Source organism: Megalops cyprinoides, chromosome 1 (genome assembly GCF_013368585.1).
Source record: "Megalops cyprinoides isolate fMegCyp1 chromosome 1, fMegCyp1.pri, whole genome shotgun sequence".
NCBI lineage: Eukaryota > Metazoa > Chordata > Actinopteri > Elopiformes > Megalopidae > Megalops > Megalops cyprinoides.
This window is the reverse complement of record NC_050583.1, coordinates 49,811,867-49,823,084: the sequence shown is the minus strand read 5'-3', so window position 1 is coordinate 49,823,084 and position 11,218 is coordinate 49,811,867. Positions and strand designations below refer to the sequence as shown.

At 45.1% G+C, this 11,218-nt stretch overlaps 1 protein-coding gene and 1 non-coding gene across 2 annotated transcripts; both read right to left on the bottom strand.

The window, feature by feature from the left end:
• Positions 1 to 2,517: 2,517 nt before the first annotated feature.
• Positions 2,518 to 4,601, bottom strand: LOC118790573 (neurotensin receptor type 1-like). The gene is made up of 2 exons (XM_036547562.1): positions 3,746 to 4,601; positions 2,518 to 2,966 (listed from the first exon to the last, which is right to left on the bottom strand). The coding sequence occupies exons 1-2, from the start codon at positions 4,599 to 4,601 to the stop codon at positions 2,518 to 2,520; spliced, it is 1,305 nt and encodes a 434-aa protein (XP_036403455.1).
• A 6,069-nt stretch (positions 4,602 to 10,670) lies between these two features.
• trnai-uau lies at positions 10,671 to 10,764 on the bottom strand. Its single transcript has 2 exons — positions 10,727 to 10,764; positions 10,671 to 10,706 (listed from the first exon to the last, which is right to left on the bottom strand). It is a non-coding gene; the product is annotated as a tRNA-Ile (tRNA).
• Between the last annotated feature and the right edge of the window lie 454 nt (positions 10,765 to 11,218).

The following is an 11,218-nucleotide window of genomic DNA, read 5'->3' as shown; positions in this document are numbered from 1 at the left end:
TGAAGAACAGTTAAACATGTTTGATGAATAAAAAGTATAATTTTATGTGTTAATCATGATAGAGTGCTAATCATAATTATTATTAATAATTATTATAATTAAGGAAACACACAGAGAATAACGAGAGAATGAGGAAGTGCCTGCTGGGTTACCTCCGGCCCAGCCAGGCTTACCTACACTCGGTGCACCATTGTGATCATTATTCAGATAATTAGTAGGTACAGTCCCCCATTTGAGGGAGAAGAGTTGCTAATCTAATCTAATTGTCAAGTTTTTTGAGAATGAATAATCGGATCCTGTGAAGGTGATGTTCCATGTAAATAAACTCGGTCGGGCGCAGCTGGTAACCAAGGTTACCTCCGGTCCTATGCGCAACGGTCTCCATGTGCAGAACTTGGAAAGAATTTTGGAAGGTGACTTGAAATCTAGTGACTTTGGGAACTCTCTGAGGACCTCTGAGGAGTCATGACTATGCTGTGAGCTGGCCAGGAATGGCCAACTCTCAGCAAGTTATCTTTGCGAGTTATTTTATTCTCAACAAGTCAGTTTGTTTTTGCTGTGTAGAATTTCCCATTTTCCAAGCTCCTGGTGACTGTCCCTGTTGTCTGTGAGGAAGTATTTCAGAAATATACGGAAGTCGCGGAAATATCTTTTTGAGAGCTTTACTGGTTCTTGTGTGGTGTCTTATTTGGGCCTGTTACACTGACACAGGATGTTGAAAACCAGGCTTGTCTGCAGGTAACATTTTTGTTATACATTTTTATGACTTACAAATGACACCACTATCTGAAATGTTTAATGATATCTTTATATATATAAATATATCATAATAAATGAATAAATTATATTAGCCTTGGATAGTTTGGATTATACAAATTATATTCACAAAATACATATCTCTGTTCTTCTTCAGCCAAGGAGATTCAATTTCTCATAATTTCAGACTGTCCTCCAGAATGCTTTTGTTTTTCCTTATGTTTTTTTTTTAACTCCTTACTGTTATTATTATTGAATTAATGTTCTTCCCTCGAATCACATATTATTTTTCTTGTCACAGAAATGATGCATTCTAAAATTAGAATTGCATTATATTTTGTGTATGTAAACTGATTTCCATGTGAAACATATTGAAATTCAATTTTTTCAATCTAGAATGTTTTTTCATATGCTGTACTTATTGTGTAGTGCTGATGTATTTTATTATAAGTATTTATTAAGGCATGCCCTCACGTTGCTGTTGAAAACCAGAAGTCATTGTTTTTCAAAGAGAGCCCTGCAATAAAAAGCACAGCTCTTGCTATTTTGAAGCCGATCTTTGTTTCCTTTTGACGTTTTGAAAACAGGCTCTGAGTCCATTCTGAGCCCTCCCACCATGCCTTAGTGCCAAAGAGAAAAGACCCACCACGCATTGCAAGTTCCTGTGTGCAAGCCTGCAAAACAGCAGTAATAACAACAATATCAGTAACAACAACAGTAATACTATAAAATATAATTACATTTCCTCAATAGAGGAGTCACCCTGCAGCCTTTCCTTTGCTCCCTTCGCTTAAATTTCTTTTTGTAACATTTTGTTAAAGCTCACCCTGTCTCTTGCCCTTTGTTAACAGATGCAGAGCCTTATTTGGTACCCTCTGTTATTAATTTGAAGGATCTGTGTTATTGTGACTCTCCTTTTATTGTATTCTGTCCTTGCCGCATAAAGGTAGCGGGCCAGACCACCACTGTGAAAATATCTCTTCACTTTTCTTCTGGATTGCTCAGAAACAAAAATCTGCCTGTCATGTAGACTAATATTACTCCAGATATGTGAGGCTTCGCAAGGATCCTCCACAAGAAATTGAGATGAAATATACAGCTGGCAGCCACAGAGCCACTTTTAATGGGTATGAGATACACATTTCTGGTACATCACATCACAGACAAACCATCAACCTCTGTACAGTGTTTTTCTTATACTTACAGTACATTCAGTACATTAAGGTTGTTCTGATTAGCTCTGATTACCTTATTTGATGTAATACATAAGCAACCACTTCCTAGTCCACTGACAGTGAAACAGTACTGACAGTGCCTCTTAAGAAAAAGAAAGAAACTCAATACCACATATCGAACAGCTTTTCTTTTTTTTTTAATAAATTGGTATATAGTTCTTCACCCCCTCAAACTGATCTAACATCACAAGTGAAGGTGAACTTATTACATAAAACATGTAGTTTCGCAGTACAAAACCTCAGACAACTGTACGTGCGCCAGACGACACCAGCCTCATTGAAACAATTAAACCAAGATTCGTATTACCACAGAAGAGTAAAACCAATGGATTTTTCATTGCCATGATTATTATTGTGTGTATGAAGCCTGATAAAAGAGCGCACTGCTGTTGCCGCTCAGGTGTTGCCTAGCCTATCTGGAGATACTCCCGGAAGCTCACACGGCATCCTCAGCTAGTGCATCTGAGCCAGTGCAACCAGAAGCGTCAGGGCGGGGCCGGGGGCGGGGCAGGGGAGGTGGGTGCGGTCAGGGCGGGACCTGCTGCAGGAAGTGTGGGCGCTCGCCGCACTCCTCCAGGGTGAGGCTGCGCAGTGACAGCAGACGCGGGTCGCCGTGGAGTGGCCGCAGCCCCGCGCACTCGCCCGCCTCGCGCCCGGACACGCTGACGGTCCGCGAGGACGTCCGGCTCAGCTTGCCGGGCGTGGCCACCCCCTGCCCCCCGCGGCAGGGCCTTGGGCAGCGGGGCCGCAGTGGCCCCAGGGTCCTCCAGCACGCCCCGCGGAAGGTGTCAGAGGAGATGCAGAAGAGGATGGGGTCCAGGGCGCTGTTGACGTACCACAGCGGCAGGGACAGGTAGGACTTCAGCACTGTGTAGACCTTCAGCACTGTGTCGGACCATACCTCAATGTACACCTGCATGAGTGAAGATGCCATGTCGGGGAAGTTGCACACGAAGAAGGCCACCACCACTGCCCCTATGCCCAAAAAACGCACACAAACATCAGGACTGTGGCCAGAGACACACAGATTAGGTTTTTTTACTAGTTATTCTTTACAGCTCAGAACAGGGGGGTGATAATATGGTAAAAAATTAACCCTTTCATGCGTACGGTCACACCGGTGTGATTATAACACTGTATTGGCAAAATTCTAGCTAATGTTAGCTTTGAGGAAACAGTGATTTAACGTTACAAAGTGTAGCAAATGCAGCGGTGAAAACTATGAGAAGCCTAATAACGCTAATGAAAACATAATGAACCATGTAATGTAACACACACGCTACATAGCATAATATAAGTCACGGGATAAAGGGCATGAGAGCTGAGGATTAAAGTGCAACTTGTAAACATTTGTTTACACTTCAGTTACATTTTTCATTTCATCTGTGCACTCTGAAGCCTTTTTTTCTTCCCTAAGCTGTCAGCAGTAGTTTTCCTATGTGTAAATAATAGTGTTGGGCAGCAGTGTAGCATAGTGGTAATGAGCAAAACACGTGATCCAAAGGTGGCTGGTTTGATTCCCCACTGGGGCACTGCTGTTGTACCTTTGGGCAAGGTACTTCAACAAATATCCAGCTGCATGAATGGGTAACATGTAAAAAATGGTAGCCTATGTAAGTCACTCTGGACTCATTTACTGTCTGCTAAATGTGAATAATGTAGTGTATATTACAGTATTGAGTGCTATAACAGCATGCATGAATCAGGGGCCAGACAGGCCAGGACCAAGGGGAGGGGGCCCCTGAAAGTCTCACCCATAAGCCGGAGAGCGCGCCTCTCGTTGAAGAGCAGCTTCCCATTCTTCGGGCCGGGGGAGGGCTGTCCCCGTCCCCCGGCCACCATCCTGGTGAGGCCCATGGCCGTCCTCTGACGGCTGTTCCTCAGCAGGTGGGAGATGATGAGGAGAAAGAGGGTGAAGATGGCCACCAGCGGCACCAAGAAGCAGAGGACGGCCCTCATCAGCAGCGCCGCCCTGTAGACCGGCGAGGGCTCCCCCTCCGTCACCTCGCACATGGTGGACACCATGAAGGCCTCCTCGGGCGAGGTGGCGGTGTAGTCCATGATGCAGGCCCGGGCCTGGCCGTAGACCAGGGCAAAGGGCACAGAGGAGGCCAGGGAGAGGAGCCAGATGCAGGCCAGTAGGCAGGGCAGGTGGGTCCGCTGCAGGCTGGAGACGGACCACATGGTGTGGCAGATGGCCATGTAGCGCTCGGCAGTGAAGGCCAGGATGGTCCAGCTCGTGGTGGCGCAGTACATCTGGCGGATCATGAAGTAGACCTTGCAGAGCGGCTCACCCAGCCGCCAGGGGTAGCTCTCCCAGTAGTAGCGGTAGAGGGTGACAGGCACAGTGAGCAGCTGCAGGACATCAGAGAGCACCAGGCTGAGCAGGTAGGGCCGGATGGCACTGGCCCGCATGCGGGGGCTGGTCAGCAGCGTCAGGATGCTCACGCCATTGGAGGCCACGCCGAAGACGAAGAGCAGGCTGTAGAAGGTGGTCATGGGGATGGCCACGTGGTAGGGCTCGCTCTTGGTGACGCCGATGAACAGGTCGGGCTCCGCGCTGGGGCTGACGTTGCAGGAGAAGGGAGACGTCACTTGTGATTGGTTCATTGTTGAGAGATTCATTCAGCCTGCCTGGATACTCAGTGGAGAACGCAACTGTCACTGAAGGTGGAGACCAGAAGCCTTCCTTTGTAATGTGTGAAGCTCATCCCAACAACATGGCACCTCTTGCCTATCCCCACTGGTACGTCCCTCACCGATGCAAGCACAGAACTGTGAAATCCAGTAGAATCGGCAGTTATCCGTTGTTTGTTTCACATCACTGCATCGAAAGCACTACACTTAACCCTCTGATGAGAGGCGAGCTCGCTGCTGAGACCTGGCGGTGCTCCAGCGTGTTCCGCCGGGCTCTGAGAACAACCAGAATACAAGCTGGAGGTGAGGACGGCCAGAAGGGAGGGGGAGAGAGAAGAGGAAATTCAAATCTCACCTCAGATCAAACACTGGGAAGGTTGCGCCATCGTAATGGACGGCTTGCGGTGCCGAGCACTTTACCGCAAATCCACCCCCCCCCCCACCTCCTCATCTGCAGAAGGCACAGGTGTAACGGGATACAGCCCAAAAAAAACACAAACCCACCCCCTGCACAGCAAAGACCCATCTAAAATTTCAGCTGCCAGTCATTTCAAGTCAATTAAAATGTCCTGTGCAGACTTAAGTCAGAATTAAATTGATTAATTTATAGTCATTGGTGTAGTCCATATGAGAGCTCAGAAAAGCTTACCATTAAGATCCCCATGTGCTATTCATGCTTTTGGGGGATTTTATACTCCCTCAGACTCTATAGTCTATCAGTGAAATACCAAATAAATATGATGGGGCTTGTTACTTTTTTCTCAGATCAATATTTTGATCACTAGATTCATATAGATTTTCATAAATGCTACAGTATGTATGTTTCATGTTGCATGTTTATACTTTGAGATATAATGACCCTATAGTTTCATTTCACTGAAGAATAATAATGTTTTAATATTTCTAATAATGCTACTAATAATAAATTCCAATAATGCAACTTTGAATTCAATCTAAGTGATACAAATGTATCTACAGAGTGCCACTTTTGCTGTTTTTTTTTAACATGAATTTTCACAATGACCAAATGCATGAACCACAAAGTCATTCCCTGCCTAGAAATTCCCTTTGCAGTTTTTACAGCACTAAACCCCCAAGGGTCATTACAGTGTCCATAATTGTTACAATGATCATTATAATTACATGACGATTAGAGCCATTACTATGACCATTACAAGCACAGCATGCTGAAGCGACATCGCAAGAGGCTGAAAAATAAAAATAAAAACTATGAAAGGACAGATTTCCCTGAACTCCATGCAGACACATAACGGAGGAAAGAGACTCGCACAAGCCTTGTGAGTTAGCAACAGGCACTTACCGTGCAGTGAGGAGGGGAGAGCCAGTGGCAGACTGTGCGTAGTCCAGGGAAGTAAAGCACCTGTGAGATCGCAGCCTCCACTTCTGCCCTGGTCCGTGGTTGGAGTGCACTGATCTGGAGGACTCATTCCCTGTCATCAGTTATCCTCCGCCTCCAGTGCCTCGCCCCCCACCCCCCACAACCCACCTCAACACACGTGCACACACACAGGCACATACACACATGCATGCGACACACACTTTTCTTTAAGACTCAAAGGCAAAGACACTGGTTCTTCTCTCAGCTCTGACAAGACTTCCTTTCATTCTCTCTCTCTCTCTCTTTCTCTCACTCTCTCTCTGTCTCACTTTCTTTCTTGCTCTCTCTCTCTCCATATCTCTCTCCCCTCTGTCTCTCTTTTCTCCTTCTCTCTCACTCACTCTCTTTCTCTCTCTGTCTTTTTCTTCATCTCTGTCTTTTTCTCATTCTCTCTCTCTCTACGCCTCTCTTTTTCTCCTTCTCTCTCTGTCTGTTTTTTCTCCTTTTTCTCCTTTTCTCCTTTCTCTGTCTCGTTCTTCTCCTCCTCTCTCTCTCGCTTTTTGGCTCTCTCGCTCGCTCTCACTTAGTGACATAGCTGGTGAAAGGAGTCGGAGCCGGACAGTTAAAATCCATAATAACGTAGGCTGGCACATCGACACTACGTACTCATCATCTCTACAAACCACATCATTCCTTATTTCATCTCAGAATTGCCACTCACAGCAAATGACGCAGACGCGGATCTCCTCAGAGGAGGAGAAGGGGAGGAAGAAAAGGTGTCTTTTGCACACGAATATGAATGTCATTTTCCTGGACTACTGTCTGACCTTCCTCTTGTTACAAAATGTGACCGGTTTTAATGTGTTGTCATGCAGGGCTGAGTAGTTCCAGTTCCAGAATAAAATAAATATTTGGAGCAAATATGTTCTGATGGCAAGCGGCTTTCACAGGTAGCAAGGAGAGAAATATGAATTCTCCTTTTGCTCATTCATTTTCAGTAGTTTGAGTGTTGCAGCTACCCAGGGCAAATGCGTACACCTTATCCATTGATACAGATACAGATTTTCCTCAAGCAAAATGTTTGTTCCCTCCCAGATTCTCTGTCTCTCTTTCTCTCTCTCTCTTCCCCTCTCCTCACTCTCTGTCTCTCACTATCTTCATCTTTCCTCTGTATTTTTCCCCCTCCCTCTCTCCTTCCCCTCCTTCTTTCACTGTCTCTCGTTCACACTCCATCTCTCTCCTTCTCTATTTCTCTTTCACTCGATCTTCCTCCTTCCTCTCTTTTTCTCTCCTCTTCTGAGGCAGGGTAGCTCCTGGGTGGTCTGACTTCTGGTATAAGTAGCGTTATCACTTGTTGGCATCTTTCATCTTTACCAATGTTCTTTTATAGAAGCACCTACCTACAGCATGTAACATTTAACCTTACATGTACCTTCAGATGTTTATTAGATTAGTTTAGTGCTTATTAGAGGCTTGTTTTGGAAATAAAAAAATGAACAAAGAAAACAAAGGGTGATGAGTTGTTGAATCGTGGCTTTGTAAATTGGTCCTTAAATATTCAAACATGGATTATCCTTGCATACATTTTAATATTTGCAGAAACTATAATTCAGCTCATACGCACAATTGAGCGAGGTGTTGATTACCAGCTGTCACAAATCTTAAGATCAACATGTTTTAAAACAAGTGCACATTGAGGAAATGTCAGGGCTCCGCCCCCTTAAGCCGCGGTGTTTTTGTTTTTACCCATACCTGTGCTTTTGTTTGCCTTGTGTTCCAGCCCCGCCCTGCTCCCTGCCTGGTCTACGCCCACCTGATCTCCTCATTACCTGCATCCCATTGCCTCGTTACCCCAGCCCTATATCTTCCCTGCGTGTCTCTGTCTTGTTGCTAGTTCGTTTCAGTGATTTTTCCTGTCTCGTCCCCGCATTAGTTCCCGTGATTTGTTTGCTGTCGCCGTTCCTGCCTGATTCCTGACTTCGTTTTCTGCCTGCCGATTCGGATCTGTTTGACTCCACTCGCCTGCCTGGTTCCTGACTCTGCCTGCCCCGACTACCGATTGTGGATCTGCCCCCGGACTGCTTCCCCGTGTTTTCGAACCCTGCCTGTCCCTGTACCACGAACTGCCTACCGATTCCGATTAAACGCTTGGATCCGTATACCCTGTGGTCCGCGTTTGTGTCCCGATCTCCGTTCCTGACAGGAAATTTGCCCTTGATGTGTCTTTTCAGCTGCCGAGATGGAGTTTTCTAAAACACAGCATTTACACGCTTTTTTTGTGGACCTCTGCTTTTCCATTACTCAGGATTGATTATTCCTGTGTGAGGAGCTCAAACCAATGACAGTGAATGAAACCGACCCCCCCCCCCCCCCCAACACACACACACACACACACACACATACACATACAAAGCCTTGTGACTGATATAATTATATCCTTCCTGTGTATGTCTTTCAATGAGATGCCACTCTAATGGGTTATGCAAGAGGTCTACATTAGGGTGACCAGTGGAAAATCCACAGAGACAAGCATTCAGTCTGATTGGTGCATTACTGTTACCTTGGGAAACTGCTGTGGTCCAATTGAGAAGCTAACACCTGCTGTAACCTGTAGGATGGCACTGAATTTGACAACAATCACACTGTTCAGTCACTATTATCAGGAATTACTTGAGCATTTTTAAGTTCAATACAGTCTACATACTGTATGGAAATATGATTGAAGAAACAACACTGTCAATGTTTAAATAATGATAATGCATTTCAGAATAACTTCCTACCTGCCTTAAAAAGGACAAGTTCAACTGCAATATCCATATTGTGTAAAATTAGGGGTTGGGGGATGTGAGATTTTACTATTTTCTTGAAATTTCCTGAAAGCAAACTCCACAGAAATTCCACAGTAGAATCAGGTTTTAACATAATATAAATTGAAGCCATCAGAAGTCAATTGGCTAGCTACAGATACTTCACATCACCAAGCAACGTACCATGGTAACAATTTCAGAGGTTTCAGGTTCACAGTGCCGGACAGCCACATTCAGTTTGTTTTAATTAATTATTGTCATTTAGCAGATGTTCTTACCCAAAGCAACTTACAATTTTATCCATTTATACAGCTGGATAGTTACTGAGGCAATTCTGGGTTAAGTACCTTGCCCAAGGCTACAGCAGCAGTGGCCCACCTGGGAATTGAGCCAGCGACCTTTCAGTTACAGACCCTGCTCCTTATCACTACACCACATATCATGGTCATTGCTTATATAGTGTTTAAATATTTCATAACATATTATAGGGGTGGAGTGGTAAAGAATATGCATTGTAACCAAAAGGTTGCTGGTTCAATTTCCCACTGGGGCACTGCTATTGCGCCCTTGGGCAAGGCACGCTTTCTGGCTACTGCGTAATTGTATTTGTGATGTTTCATAGTTTTCATGTTTACTATTATTCTAAAATGTGGAAAAATAATAAAAATAAAGGAAAACGCTTCTATGAGTAGGTGTGTCCAAACTTTTGACTGGTAGTATGTAGAGAGTGCCTTTGTGTTAGTGTCTTTTGTTAATTTATCTGAATTGATGATTGGAAGGTTGATGCATTGTACTCAGATGGATCATAGTTTCTTTGGGTTTAATTTTTTGTGTTGTTGTGTAGATTTTTTTGAAAGGGTTATTTCAGTCTCCATGGAAACATATTGATCACAAGCCCTGAAGTCAATGTGTGCGTCTCAGCAGAAATACAATGGCTCCTTTGGATGAGCTCTGTTTTTCTTTTTTTTCCCACTTTCTGAAATCATTCAATGGGATAGCTGGAAAGTATTCATTTAAATGCAACGGGTTTGTACGATTTGAATGCAAATGGGTATCACATAGCAGGTCACAGCCAGATAGTTCTGCAGCGAATGAGGTCTCTTGCTATCTCCTGGAACCAAAACTAGGAGTCAGAGGCCAGAACATGAGAACACCAACTGTGTTGGGGGGGTGGGGGTGGGGGTTTGGGGGGAAGGAGAAGCCGGGGGAGGGGGGTCACCTGGCACAAACCCTGTTACCCAGGTAACACTACCTGTGGAAGTCAGGGAGGTGCCCTCGGTTTCCAGTCCTTGGTGAGGGTCCTCTCTCTCAGGTCGCCAGGACCCTGACAGGGCAGGAAATTTGGAATGGCATTGGAATCCACACTGACCACACTACCCCAGGCACACTCCATCACCGCTGGGTGCTCATCTGCATTGTTAACCATCCCTAATTTGGTGGTAAAGTCTGGCAGAAAGTGCGACTGTCACCTCAGGGCCACCTTTGAGTCCACAGTCCTCAGCCCAGCAAGGGGCTTCAGGAGGGTCTGTTCAAACGCAGGAAAATGGTGGCAGCAGCAGCACCAGAGATGACAGGATGGCAGGCCTCAGTGGGAGGGGGCCATCAGAGAGGTGACATCATTTATTGAAACAAAGAAAAGTTCCAGGGCACTCACCTTTTCTTGGATGAGCTCAACTCTTCATATTTTTAATTTTCTATCCCCAAAGAGCACCTGTAGTTATTGATCTTCACAGCCCTGAAGTGCACTAAAGTATTTTTTCATTCAAATGACATTATGTAGCATTATCTCGTGAAGGACAATTTGTGTGCAATATTGCGTTTAGATGGATATGTAACTCACTTACAGGCATCACAGGCAGTGTCCTACACAGGAACATCTATAACCCTAAAACAACATGCTCCAGGTGAGGCTCGAACTCACAACCTCGGCATTGCTTTGCTTTGTACTGCTGTATAAGTACCGCGCGCTAACCGATTGCGCCACTGGAGCAACTGTTGGGCAGCTTGCGAAACCTTCGCCCTTTCAGAATTCCACCCAGCCCTAAGAGGACTTTGGGTCAGATTGCAACAGTGCCAGTGTAAATCCTTAGTGTTAAACAAACAGCACATTTCACAAGAGACCAAGGCCTTCTGTGCAGGGTCTGTGGATGGTTCCAAAAACCATTACTTCACACTGCCACCAGGCAGAGCCGAGTGGAGTGCAGAGGACTTCACCTTTGAGGGAAAAGTTCTGTGGGTTCTTGTTTATTGGATTGCATTTTCCTTTGTATTCATTTACTGCCTCTTTCACCTATAAAACCTTTGCACAAAATGGATAGCAATAACATGTAAAAACCTTAAGCTACATAGATTGCTCTGGATCAGTGTCTGCTAAGCACCTGTAATGTAAAATAATGTCAAGATAAGCTCCGATGCTTGTGGCAAAGGTGGTTGAAGTGAGTTAT

Bases quoted from the DNA above. Each gene is read 5' to 3' on its own strand.
- LOC118790573 (XM_036547562.1), bottom strand. From the start codon at position 4,601: ATGAACCAATCACAAGTGACGTCTCCCTTCTCCTGCAACGTCAGCCCC. The intron at 2,967-3,745 runs GTGAGACTTTCA...TTTTGGGCATAG, and splicing joins GCGCGCTCTCCGGCTTATGG to GGGCAGTGGTGGTGGCCTTC.